We start from the raw sequence: 14,884 nt of genomic DNA, 5'->3' as shown, positions 1-14,884 counted from the left end.
TCATTTAATTGGCTAGAAAACAAAAGAGTATATAGTAGAAGGTTTCTTAGTTCATGTAATAGTGATAAAAAACTGTATTGTAACGCCTTACCTGAGTCCTAGCTGACCCATAATGCCAACGTTCTCAATTTGAATTATACACACGAGTTGGAATTTACTCACTTACTGGTTCCAAAACGAACCCCTCTTTTGAAAAGGTTCTTCAAAGCACCCCTTAAGTCTACAAAGGTTAAAAAACTAACTGATGGGCCTCCCGAGTGATGCGACCGGGAGACCGCACAAATATTGGCCCAGCATCGTCCAGGTTAGTGGAGGGTTTGGCCGGCAGGGATGTCCTTGTACCAGCAACTCCTGTGGCGAGCCGGGGGCAGTGCACGCTGAAAGCGTCGCTAGGTGGTTCCTCCGACACATTGGTTCGGTTGGTTTCCGGGTTAAGTGGGCATTGTGTCAAGAAGCAGTGTGGCTTGGTTGGGTTGTGGTTCGGAAGAAACGGAAGAAACAACCCCGACCTTTGCCTCTCCCTCTTCCTCTTTGCCTCTTGCAGCGATGAGACAAGACTGTAACTACCAATTGGGGAGAAAAAGGGGTCAAATACACAAAATAAAATACGACCTGATGTCAGAGTATAGGTTCTTAAATTAACCTTAAGCTTATTTTTTWTTTTACCTTATATTATCCTAAAAGATCATACAGGAACCTTTTCTTTTTAGAGTGTAGACTAGAGAGGTAGCCAACACATGTTGATTCCCCATTGGACACCACTGATGTGTCTAATTGACTATATGTATCTGTTTATCTGTAGAAATACTGACTTCTCAGCTGGGTAAGTATTAAGGCTTTGTTACTTACTGTATATGATGGCTTACATATGTTAGCTTAGTCAATGGAGTTGAGTTGTGATGAGTGTCTGTGGACTGTACCTCCGACTATCAGTCCCTATCAGTTGATACTTGTAAATTCTTAAACTCTTACCGTGTACCCGTTTGTCCTGTGTAATTGTGTGTCTTTCCTTGTTTGCTGAAATCCGTAGTTTATTAAAGAAGCATTTTACGTGACCTCTGCCAAAGAAGACGTTGTTTGTTAATGGTGAAGGAGCAGCTCATCATTGCACGGCTGATTTAAAAAAAAAAAAGTTTTGGCAGGAGAAGCCTAGAATTAAATCTTTAATGAAAAACTATGGATTTCCAGTCCAACTGACAACGCTATAACAACCAGGACAAGGATAAGCACAGCTACACAGTCCGCCTTAAATAATGGATATTGATAAAAGTATCGAGTTGTAGTGCCTACTTGAAGTCGTAACTTTTTACTCCATTGCGATTATAACTGTTTTTATCCAAAACTACGGATTTCAGCAAACAAAAAAGGTACACAGTTACAGAGGACACACATAGGTACGAGGAAAGGATTAAAGAATGGACTAGGTACAAGTATGGACTAGTGAGTGACTGGATGTAGTGGCGGTACACTCTTCTGGGTGCATCGCTCTAGAAGTCATTATGGAAGATATCCTTATTACAGGGTTCTAAACTATAGCTTCAGTYTATGCTGGCTTCCAGTACATCAATAATACATTGACAATTTCTAAACGTTTGTGTACAGTGATGAAAAAACTGTATATCTTAATGATTCATATTGTTTAAAAATAATGTATCCACAGATTTTGTGAACACAAACTGGAGTCCAGGTAAAGGAATAACTGATTTCTAAATACTTTGAATGTACTTTTTCTTGGAATCGTGTTTGCAGTTATAGTATGATAGATAATTCATGTAGTACATGTTTTATTACATTGTGTCAGTGTGTTTGGCACTAAATTTGACTGAAGTTACCATCAATCTCACCACTGGCATAACACAGTTTCTCTGCAAATTGTGCGCTGCCCTATGGGACTCCCGATCACAGCCGGTTGTGTTACAGCCCGGGATCAAACCATGGTCTGTAGTGACGCCGCAAGCACTGAGATGCAGTTCCTTAGACTGCTGCGCCACTCGGGAGCCCACAAGCTGACAGTCCCCGAAATCAGGCACTAAAATTACTTTTACAAATATTTGTATGTTTGCATGACTTATTTGTTTGATTTCCCACCGTTTTGTCAGAAGACCATCCAGGCCTTACTAGGACCATGTCAACGTCCTCCGTCAAATTAACGTGTATTTGTCTCCCTCTGGTGGTTGACAGTATCACTACATCCATTTATTTTACTTCACCGCAACGTTACGTCAAAGGGGCGGTCCTTGGAAAAACATTTATTCAGCTCGACTGCTTCAAGGCACAGACATGACAAATCAGTCTCTGAATTTGTATCGAGCAGGCGGATCTAAATACATAACTTTTATTGCTCTACAATAACGAATGCGACCTACACACTTCCTTAAACATAAAAAAATTAAAGAAGTAATTGTGTGGAAGTCAAACATTTGTTTTTATGCGGAGGCAGACACATTGCAAATCGAGGCCTTTACATCGCCCCAATAAATAAAAATTGTAAAGTAAGAATTTGTTTCTTAACTGAATTGCATAGTTTAAATAAATGTTAAATAAAAAAAATATTAATTAATTATAGATGTTACTGAACTGCTGTATTTGAAGTACATCTCCCTTCTGCCATGTTTCACTGATGTTGCCATGGCAACTCAAGCCTGTTTTTACCATCAATGTAACTGCTTCTGCAGAGAGATCATTTTCTGAACTAAAACTCATAAAGAACTACATAAGAAGACTACATAGTAGTCTTAGTAGTCATAGAAGACTACATAAGAAGACTACATAGTCTCTCGGTCGGATATGAGTTTTTGAACACCTCAATAAGCTCCACTCATTGCACTGGCGCTGCCGTAGCCTTGACAACAGCATTTGTTCACTGATTATCCCCTCATTCTGTCAATCAGTTTCTTTTTCACTTTTTCAGTCACATTCCTGAAGCCKAAAAAAACTACATTTAGCTTCCTAGTACATTTGGAAATTAAAACGTTTACGAATGAATTTATGAGGGTCACTGTCAAAATGATTTATTATATATACGTATATAAAAAATTGGCTCTTTGGCTCCCCACCTTCCTGGGACTGCTGGGGTGTCAGATATGCCAGTTTTTCTCCCCATATGTTCACTAAGATTAAAGMTATTATAGGTCTGCATAGTTTGAGGTCTGGATTGAACAGCACAAATGTCCACTTACAGTAGTTTGTGATATCCATCACAATGTTGCTKATTTTCATAACCAACAGTCTCTTACTCTATATTTCAGATTTTGAAACCATCAGAAGACATGCAGGTGTGTTTTATACTCTGTGACATCCACAAATTAATACATACCATACGAAACGTAACATATTATACCAAATAGAGTGTCTCGGATTTACTTACAGAATAATAGTAAATGCTTGACAGCTGTAACGCAGCTGTCAAAACAACACTGTCAAAACAACCGCTATGTGTATGTTGGACAAAGCAAATCTGATTGAATCCAGCCCTAAATCATGTATTAACATTAGTTTAGAGGTTCTTACCCATGACCTAATGAAAACTGCTGTAGGATATCCTGTTATCTCTACCTCAGTCACTCATGACATAATGAAAACTGCTACAGGATGTCCTGTTATCTCTACCTCAGTCACTCATGACCTAATGAAAACTGCTACAGGATGTCCTGTTATCTCTACCTCAGTCACACATGACCTAATGAAAACTGCTACAGGATATCCTGTTATCTCTACCTCAGTCACACATGACCTAATGAAAACTGCTACAGGATATCCTGTTATCTCTACCTCAGTCACACATGACCTAATGAAAACTGGACCACTAATAGTATGATGTGTCAAAGATCAATACAGTAACATGTTATACCCACTGATGTTGATGTCATTATGTTTAGCATAGTGTATTATACCACTGATGATGTCATTATGTCATTGTGTTTACCATAGTGTATTATACCACTGATATTGATGTGATGATGTCATCGTGTTTACCATAGTGTATTATACCACTGATTGTAACGTCAGGAGAATGATGGGTGTGGAGTCAGGRGCAGAGAGCAGAAGTTTCACGGGAAAAAACGCTTTAATGTCCACAGTAAACAGGAACAGGTACAAAAATGGGTGAAGCCAAAACACAGGCGCAAACACAACCCAAAGACCACTGTTACATAAACCGGACAGCGAAAACCCAAAATCAACAATACACCTCCTARGTACAATAACAACAAYCCCGCACAAACACWAGCGGGCTAAACGAACTMAAATAGTACCCACCCCAAAAACCCAACAAGGAACAGGTGAAACCAATTAGACAAAAACAAACGAAAAGGAAAAAGGGATCGGTGGCAGCTAGTAGACCGGCYACGACGACCGCCGAGCGCCACCCGAACAGGAAGGGGAGCCARCTTCGGTGATATTCGTGACACTGATGATGATGTCATTGTGTTTACRATASTGTATTATACCACTGATGTTGATGTCATGATGTCATTGTGTTWACCGTAGTGRATGTTTCTCTCCACAGTGAATGTGACTCTAGACCCTGATACTGCACATCGTAACCTCATCCTGTCTGAGGACGGGAAACAAGTGAGACATGGAGAACTAAATCCGGTTCTCTCTGACAACGGGAAGAGGTTTACAAATTGGTCCTCTGTCCTCGGAAATGTTGGCTTCTTAGGGAAGTTTTACTATGAGGTGAAAGTGGAGGGGAAGAATGATTGGACTTTGGGAGTGGTCAGAAAGTCCATCAATATGAATGAAAGTTTTAGARRGATCCCTAATAAAGGATACTGGACTGTGGAGCTGAAGGATGGAAAGTACACAGCTCATGCTGATTCCCCTGTCACCCTCTTACTGAGAGAGGAGCCCCTGAAGGTGGGGGTGTTTGTGGATTATGAGAAGMGWCAGGTCTCCTTCTACAATGTGGAGGACAGGTGTCATATCTACTCTTTCACTGGCTGCACCTTCACTAAGAAACTCTATCCATTCTTCAACCCTGGTGGTTCAGATAGTATTTCACTGGTCATCTGTCCTGTYGATGCRWCTGACTGACTGTTTTAAATCAAACAAGGCAGATACAGTATAAACACCAGCAACTCCTATTGAGAGACTTAATGTACATGAGTTCTTAGTTATAGATTTCCTGTCAGTCTTTGTTGTTGTTGTAGAGTGGGACAGTTGATTGTTTATTGGATAGGACAGAGAGGTAAAGGTAGGAATGTTGAAAGAGCAATGGGTTGGACCTGAACCCATTCTGGTACTGGACCACCCCAAACCACTGATTTCTTTGTTTAGGCCAGGCACCACAGGCACCACAGGCACCACAGGCTTATATGGATTTTTTTCTTCTTTACTCTCATTAGACTGAAACTTTGCCAGTTGAAAGTATACATAAATACCATATATTATTGTATTACAAGCTTTATTTATTTTAAAATGTAAATATGCAAATTAGTCAAACTGTCCTTAAATATGCGCTAACTTGCATATTACGAGAATCTGTTTTTCAACACATTGCTTCAAGGCAGAATGTTTTTGTTTTATTGTGATAAGACACTCAATGGTCAGACTTTTACAGATCAGTTTATCCAAATATTTTCATTTCATGGAATTATTAAAAAAAATATATATATACATGTATGATGGATGCATATTTTGCATATATTTACACATAAAATTACACTTCAAATCAAAACGACACAAGATGTAAAAAAAAGCCTCTGTAAAAGTCTGCCTATACGACCTAAGAACCTGTGTGTGGAATAATGAGAATGTACATCCTTTGAAGACTGAGAAAAATGAATTGGCGCACCGGGAACATGTCATTTTGAGAAAATGGCCGATAAAGATAGACTAATGCAATTAAAATGTCCTTTCCATAAATATGACCATTTTTGTCAGATTAATTAAACTCTTATTCATATATCACTTCAAAACTGACAAATAAGGGCCTCCCGGGTGGTGCACCAGAGATTCTGGGTTCGAGCCCAGGCTCTGTCGCGACCGGGAGGCCCACGGGGCGGCACACAATTGGCCCAGCGTCGTCCGGGTTGGGGAAGGTTATTCTTGTCTCATCGTGCACTAGTGACTTCTGTGGCAGTGCACGCTGACCAGGTCGCCAGGTGTACAGTGTTTCCTCTGACACATTGGTGCGGCTGGCTTCCGGGTTGGATGTGCATTGTGTCAAGAAGCAGTGCGGCTTGGTTGGGTTGTGTTTCGGAGGACGCATGGCTCTCGACCTTTGCCTCTCCCTAGTCCGTACGGGAGTTGCAGCGATGAGACAAGACAGTAACTACAACCAATTGGATACCACGAAATTGGGGAGAAAAAAGGGTTAAAAAAAACAACTGACAAATAAACATCAAATATACCTTTTACAAATACATTAGCACGTTTAATACATTTGTATCAAGCAATAGAGCATATGCATTGAATATTGGTCTGTTGGGCAAATATGTAGTTTTGGGCAAATTCTCATACCACTTTGCTCAATTTGTCACATGATTTTGTATGGCTGTTGAAATGTGCAGAATATTAATCAGCTATGCCTGCGCCATATGTAAAGCCCTCTTTGAGTTGTTGCTGGTGACGCTTTACTTGTTTGACTGTGACATGGGACCTGCTCCTACCCTTGGCACACTCCATTGAAGCTGAATCAGCTCTCACAACTCTCTGATTGTTCCAGTGTCACCAAAGTGCTGTCAAGCCACAATTTGTTAATCACATTTGTTATAGCAGTGGCTCCCTCATTGAATTGGTCTACTTGCCATACTGGCTGCTCGGAAATCTTTTTTTTTTTTTTTTACACCTTTATGATCGTACGTTGTTACACGTGATATCTCATACAAATAAATAAAGACAGTCGAACAGTTTAACACACTTCACACACAAGAGCGAGAAGGAGCATCACCTACTGTATAAATCACCTGCTTTTTATTAACTTCCAGTAATTTATTGGGTAAAATACCACGTTTCGCATCACTGTGCCTTCTTCAGGGTCACGTGATATCTCAGACAGCACTGGCCCGATTTTGACAAAACTTGGTCTTGCCATAGAGATCCTGATTACAAAATTACACTGATTAGCCCAAGGCGGGAGCTATAAAAATGCAATATCGCAATTGGGCACTGCATTTGGGGGCCCGTGGGGGCCTGCCATATGAGCTGTTTTCGAATACCCATACTGATATACTGTATAACTACATACTTAATGAGTATATACTACATACTATTAGTTCATTTTAGTACACTGTAAACTAACGGTATTCTTTCAGTTGGTGTACTAGTGCTTTGCCTGTCTACCGGAAGTTGATGTTGTTGCTATGCAACCTCTTGCTGGTGTTAGCATGACAAATTACTAGCTAGACTTCAGGTGTGTTCATAAATTCAATCTGGAGTGCCAGAGAGCGCTCAGAGTGTGCTCTGTGCATTCGCAAATTCAGAGCGTTGTCAGATTATCCATTAGTAAATTCAGAGCGTGTCAGATGATCCATTAGTAAATTCAGAGGCGTTGTCAGATGATCCATGAGTAACAGAGCGTTTTGCTCTCAGTGTCGTTCAGAGCGCACAGTGGACGCTCTGGCCGAGGAGTTGGGTTGATCAATGGCAGTCAGCACCAAGCTAACTGCACTGGCTAACTGCTAATGCTAGCTGGCTAACTGGCTAACGGCTAACTTGCTAGCTACTTCCAGACACAAATGAGGAGAACACCTCCTCTGACCATTTCACTCGCCCTAGCAGAGCTGGTTAGGCAGTTTCATATTATCCAGAGCATTGGTGACTATAACTGTGCTGCTGGCAACCATTTAATTATGTTTTTTGCTGTCTTTACTGATACCGGCCACATTCAACCTGGTGATGAACCAGGCATGGTCAAATATATAATCACAGTAGTTGTCGAGGGTGCAGCAATTCGAACCTCAGGAGTAAATGTCAGTTGCTTTTCATCTCTCTACCGCTCCTGCTGTCTCTAGAGAGTTGAAAACAGCAGGTCTGGGACAGGTAGCACGTCCAGAACAGGTCAGGGTTCCATAGCCGCAGGCAGAACAGTTGAAACTGGAAGCAGCAGCACGGCCAGGTGGACTGGGGACAGCAATGAGTCATCATGCCAGGTAGTCCTGAGGCATGGTCCTAGGGCTCAGGTCCTCCTGAGAGATGAGAAAGAAAGATGAGAAAGAGAGAATTAGAGAGAGCATACTTAAATTCACACAGGACAACGATAAGACAGGAGAAGTACTCCAAGATATAACGACTGACCCTAGCCCCGACACATAAACTACTGCAGCATAATACTGGAGGCTGAGACAGGAGGGGTCAGGAGACACTGTGGCCCCATCCGATGATACCCCCGGACCAGGGCCAAACAGGCAGGATATAACCCACCCCCTTTGCCAAAAGCACAGCCCCCACACCACTGAGAGGATATCTTCAACCACCAACTTACCATCCTGAGACAAGCGGAGTTATAGCCCACAAAATCTCCGCCACGGGCACAACCCAGGGGGGGGGGCGCCAACCAAACAGAAGATCACGTCAGCGACTCAGCCCACTCAAGTGAACGCACCCCTCCTAGGGACGGCATGGAAGAGCACCAGTAAGCCAGTGACTCAGCCCCTGTAATAGGGTTAAGGCAGAGAATCCCAGTGGAGAGAGGGGAACCGGCCAGGCAGAGACAGCAAGGGCGTTCGTGTGCTCCAGAGCCTTTCCGTTCACCTTCACACTCCTGGGCCAGACTACACTCAATCATATGACCTACTGAAGAGATGAGTCTTCAGTAAAGACTTAAAGGTTGAGACCGAGTCTGCGTCTCTCACATGGGTAGGCAGACCATTCCATAAAAATGGAGCTCTATAGGAGAAAGCCCTGCCTCCAGCTGTTTGTTTAGAAATTCTAGGGACAATTAGGAGGCCTGCGTCTTGTGACCGTAGCGTACGGTAGGAGGCAAGCCCATGTAATGCTTTGTAGGTTAGCAGTTGTGAGGTCTGAGTTTTATTGATTGTATGTGGGGGAGTGATTGAGTACATTGAACATGTGTGTGTGTTGTGTGTTATAATTGTGCAACAAAGTGTGGCTAACCATATAGCATGACTTGACTAATCTTGTGAGGGGAGGGGTGCATTTCACGAGGGGTAGCAAGGATGGAAAAGTACTGAAAAGACAAGAAAACAGGAACTGTGAATGCAACAGGGGTGTGGGGCAAGACAGCAACACTCTATCAAGATAGCAGCGGACCCTTCAGAGCGCTAAGGGGCTGGACTAGCTTAAGCGCCAACACCAGCGATAGGCCAGTAAGTCTAAACCACACTGGACCTCTACTCTAACAGGCRTGCTCTGAAGCAGGAACTAACACTGTTAGAGTATATAGGGGAGGGGTTTTGGGGTGTTGCCCAGTTCCGTGTTTTATCCTGCGTGATGATACATTGAACCCGTATATACGAAAATTGCACTTGCCATTTATTGCTTAGTTAATAAATAATACATAGCATACAATAGGTGACTCATTGTCATACTTATCCTTATACCAGATTGAATTGACGCAACCCTAACACAGTAAAACCTTGAAATCAGCCCTTGCCTTAACAGGAAGCCAGTGTAGGGAGGCTAGCACTGGAGTAATATGATCAAACGTTTTGGTTCTAGTCAGGATTCTAGTTATCATGTGTTTGTATCCAATAGTGATCTCTCAACACTTAATTATCATGTATTCGTGTCCAATAGTGATCTCTCAACACTTAGTTATCATGTCTTCATGTCTAATAGTGATCTCTCAACACTTAGTTATCATGTCTTCATGTCTAATAGTGATCTCTGAACACGTATGTATCATGTCTTCATGTCTGACAGTGATCTCTGAACACGTAGTTATCATGTCTTCATGTCTAATAGTGATATCTATATACTTAGTTATCATGTCTTCTTGTCTAATAGTGATCTCTCAACACTTAGTTATCATGTCTTATAGTGATCCCTGAACACTTAGTTATCATGTCTTCATGTCTTATAGTGATCTCTCAACACTTAGTTATCATGTCTTATAGTGATCCCTGAACACTTAGTTATCATGTCTTCATGTCTTATGTTTCTGTATCAGCTGTGATTTGCTACTGAAGCTCCCTGGCTATTTCCTATTGGTTTCCACATAGTCCACACACACTGAACTGTAACCAATGAAAGCTAACCAGCCAAGTATAGGGTGGGCAGAGAGCCAGAGCAACTTTTCACTTCCTCCTCTCTCTTCTGACTGCAAGGKTGTGTCCTAAATGGCAACCTATTCCCTGTATAGTGTATTTGTTTTGACCAGGACCCATAGGGCTKCGTCAAAGTAGTCCACTATATAGGGAATAGGTTGCCATTTGGGACGCATTCCAAGGCCAGGGTATGGACTTGCCTAGTCCTAGTACGTTGTTGTCTCATACCACCAAGACAGTCACAGAGTAGGCCTAGGCTTGAATATAGGTAGCGGTAGGCCTAGGCTTGAAGATAGGTAGGAGTAGGCCTAGGCTTGAAGATAGGTAGGAGTAGGCCTAGGCTTGAAGATAGGTAGGAGTAGGCCTAGGCTTGAATATACATAGCAGTAGACCTAGGCCTGAAGATAGGTATATATACAGGGGTCAGTTCAATACCAATACTCATCATACAGGGTCAGTTCAATACCAACTATATAATACAGGGTTCAGTTCAATCCCATAACTATGATTCGACATACAGGGTCAGTTCAATACCATAACATCACTAGTACAGGGTCAAGGTTTCAATTACCATGAACTATATACAGGGTCAGTTCAAGTACCATACTATAGTAAAGTGGAGATTGGAGATGGCTCCGGGATTCTCGCAACGGATTGCATCACTTAATGACGAGTCGGTCAGTATCATCTCCACATTTAGATCAGCAGTGAGTCAGGGTCAGTGTTTCTTAATTTACCATAGCGATACTACAAGCGGGGTTCTCACTTCGATAAGTATATAACCATAGCTTTTACCTCGTAGCTTGGAATACAGGGTCAAGTTCAATACAATACACATATGACGTCGCAGAGGATTCAGTTCCAATACCATACTATATACAGGGTCAGTTCAATACCACTACTATATATCAGGAGTTCAGATTCAATACCCTACTAAATTGAGGGTAAGGGTCAGTTCAATCCATCGAGAGCGCTTAGACTAACTATTTACGAGGGTCAGTCAGTACTGGATTATATACATGCTGGGGGGTCCATAAAGGTTCAATCAACCTCAATACCATAATAAAGGGTCCAACCAGCCAGTCACAAAATCGTTCTGGAATGTACACGCTGTATAAGATTCGCTAAGGATCTTGAGGGAGCCACATAACAAACTATTTATCAAAAACCACACTGAGAGGGTAAGAGGCACATGTCACGGCACCTGTATGCTGGTGTGCATTTGGACCATTTTACAGCTCATTTAGTGATTTCGAGTCACACCAAGATGATCTTGCAAGCTCTGCGCCTACATCAGAGACTGCGGCCTGCGTCGGATGTGGATGGGCGACGTGCTCCATCTGATTTTCGTGCCCACGCACAAACTTAGACAAGCCTTAGTTAAAGAGGTAAGATAGATCGTCTAAAGAACATTACAGTGTACTGCCACAACATCCTATTCTGTTCCTTGTACTCTTAGATTTAAGTGCTGCATTTGACAGACTGTTTCACCATAATGTCCTATGACAGACTGTAGAGGTGGGTGTGGCCCTCTCCGTCCAGAACCTATTATACAAATCCGCGTTAGTGCACTACACGTTCTTTTCTCACGGGCTTTGTTTCGCCGAGTTTGCTGTATAGCATGTTCGCCAGACAAGTCCATTTGCTGACAGTTTCTAAAGATGAAGTTAATAATTAATGTGACCTAAAGAGTTTCTAAATATAGCGTTGCGTGAGAGCAAACCAATAAGTAGTCTAGCTGGCGATGGAGAACCATGGATCTGTACGAGATGTAAAAGGACTTCCTGTATGGAAAACACGAATTCAGACAATTAAAGTATATATTGAGAGCTTCGGAGCTAGTCGTTTTTCGTTGATGCGGGTGATTCCTGATCACTTCTACTGTACTGACGACACCGAGGAGATGTACTACGTATAAGCGATAGGATTCGTGCACCCTTTGTGTATCTGTTTGGACAACCGCTGAGTGTTAACTAACCATGCGCGCATACGAGAACCTGATCAATGCCATAAAGCGCGACACTGAATCTCATCCGTAGGTCCTCCAAACTGCGTCTTAAACGTCTGAGTACAAGACCAAGATGCATGACTTTGTCAAATCCGATTGTGCCGGCACCTTGCCCGCCCGACTAGATGGCATCACTACTTGGGACGGTTCTCTGAACCTAGCGGAGGATACGAGTAGGTCGTGGACAACTACAACAATACCCTAGGTGTGCTGGCGCTGGATACGTAACATTTCTCCTTACGACTCTCATGAATTTGTATTACAGTCTCCAATCCAAAATAAATCTAGTAAATCAGCTTCTATTGTCGGCCAGGAATCACGCAGAGAGCCTAGCGCCGGCGAAGCTTTGATTACCGCCTGCGCTCTCGCACTCCTAACTAGACGCATAGTCGACCAGGAGGGCGGATCGACATCGGTCGAACAAACTCGCTCACCACTCCTGGTCTGTCTGCATTACACGGGATAGTCTTGAGGACATAGTGCCGATTCAGTACTTACAAAATAGACTATCCCAATGACTCTACCACGGCAAACTTGGATGCAGTCTATCACAACGTACCATCCGTGTTTGGTTACCTAAAGCCCCTTATACCACCCACCTAACAGCACACTCGGTTTAGCTGCTTCAGATAGCTGAATGATTTAAAGTTGTGAGGCAAATGTATTAGTCTACAGCGGTCAGCGAAGTTCTGCCAAATTCGGTCCAGTCACTGCAGCAGAAGAACTGTAAGGAAAGGCCGGCCAAAGGAGAGTTGTCTAGCTTTGGGGATGACCAGTGAGATATACCTGCTGGAGCGTGTGCTACGGGTGGGTGTTGTGTTCGTGACCAGTGTGAGTCTGAATAACGGCGGAGCTTATTACCTAGACTAGATTTATGAGATGACCTGGAGCACGCAGTGTGGTCTGGGGACGATATGTTAGCGAGGGCCGCAGCGAACTATAGCATACAGATCAGAGAGGTAGCGTATGTACAATAGCGCGGCAGTCTGTAAATAGCCCACCCAATCTACCTACCTCATCCCCATATTGTTTTTATTTACTTCTCTGTTTTTGCACACCAGTATCTCTACTTGCACAGTCATCATCTGCTCATTCTCAGCTACACACTCCGGTGTTAATCTCTAATATGTACATCTCTTCGCCTACTATGGCGCATTTATTGCCTTCACTCTCGATCCGCATTTAGCACACCTCTGTATATTAGACTTCTTTTGTTCTATTGTGTTATTGACTGATAACCTTTTGTTAATTCCATGTGTAACTCTCTTGTTTGTTTGTTGTGTGCACTGCTTTGCTTTATCTTGGCCAGGTGCAGTTGTAAATGAAGAACTTGTTTCAACTGAGCTACCTGGTTAAATAAAGCGGTTGAAAATAATGAAAATAAAAAAGAGCCTATAGAAAGGCTTGAAGCCTTGCGCTCCTTGGCTGTTCCTTTTAATGACATTCAAATGGAAATGATTAGGAAGCGGTACACTGAGTGTGAACGTGTGTTTGTCCGTGGTGAGATATAAACACGTAACACTAGATTATACACTGATGTTTACGTTTATAGCGTCCACTCGACCAACCACCCTTTTCATTCTGCCTATAACCACATGTCTTATGTGACCATACCAAACGTAACTTATACTAGATTTGAGTGTCTGTTTATGTATGTAATGTTGATAAGTTACATCTCAGTCTAGTAATGTAACCTATAACAAAACATATCATACTATAATGAATGGAGTTGCACAGATTTTAAGTAAACTGTATAATGTTTTGCTTGGGTTATAGACCTCTCTGTGTCACTGGTCCCACATCAGCCAGGCTCGGAACTACAAAAATTCACCCCACAGTTCACTCTCATGTTATCTGATTCTGAGCTCACTATGCAACAGTTGTGTGCAGCGATGCAGTTGAACAGGTTCTTGTTCAAGAATAGAAAGAAAAAGGTAGTTTGATCACATCACAATAGTTTGATCACAGAACACTAGTACATTTATCAGACTGCAGTGCCTCAATAGGACCGATTCAACCAGGTAAATGGATCAGCTAGTTGTCTTTTGAAATGTGTTATACTATGTTATCCATTGTTATTGTAGAATTAATGCTACAGTATTGCTTTCCTGGTTACAAGTTATGTTGTCTTTCTCTTTATGATGAATGTAATTGTCTTCAGGAATGAAGGTGGCTCAACTAGACTGTCTGATTCTTCTACATCTCCTACCACAGCAGGCTCGGTACAGTGGAATACACATTTAATTCTCACTGCCTTCAATACCTCTGTGTGTGTGATTATATGATCTCATTGTGTCTTTAGTCACTATTGTGGTCTTAAGGGTTCTCACACAGTCTAATCAAACGGAGGCCGCGGAGGTCCTTTTGCTTCTTTCTAATAGTTCACTACTTTTGTCCGGTGGCTCATTGTGTAAACTGGTGAGATCCTTTAGGATGCATGGCCTAAGGTGATTTTCCTAGTCTCCTTTCCTTCATCTGCACTGATGTCGTGTGTGGATGTCTGATTAATAGATCGTATTGTGTCTTTAGTTGCTTGTGTAGTTTAAGGTGGCATAACCTAAGTTGGACTTAGTACTGTTCATCATTATCCACCGGTTAAAAACTAATAGTACTACTATATATACTACAGTGTGTATACGTACTACTATATATACTACAGTTGTCTAGTACTACTGTCAGTACTACTAAAACACACTAAGTGTTC

At 42.2% G+C, this 14,884-nt stretch overlaps 1 protein-coding gene across 1 annotated transcript in view; it reads left to right on the top strand.

Annotated features, from left to right (window-relative positions):
* The window catches only part of LOC112072322 (butyrophilin subfamily 1 member A1-like), a 31,033-nt gene extending 25,165 nt beyond the window's left edge, over positions 1–5,868 (top strand). Inside the window, exons 7-8 of the mRNA XM_070439745.1 lie at positions 3,229–3,275; positions 4,508–5,868. Of these exons, the coding sequence (XP_070295846.1) occupies positions 3,229–3,275; positions 4,508–5,037 (577 nt within the window). The 3' untranslated portion in view covers positions 5,038–5,868. The remainder of the gene's footprint in view (positions 1–3,228; positions 3,276–4,507) is intronic.
* Positions 5,869–14,884: the final 9,016 nt, after the last annotated feature.

The sequence above is a fragment of the Salvelinus sp. IW2-2015 genome, unplaced genomic scaffold (genome assembly GCF_002910315.2).
Source record: "Salvelinus sp. IW2-2015 unplaced genomic scaffold, ASM291031v2 Un_scaffold1890, whole genome shotgun sequence".
NCBI classification, from domain to species: domain Eukaryota; kingdom Metazoa; phylum Chordata; class Actinopteri; order Salmoniformes; family Salmonidae; genus Salvelinus; species Salvelinus sp. IW2-2015.
Note: the sequence above shows the minus strand (reverse complement) of the source record. Positions and strands in the feature narration are given on the sequence as shown.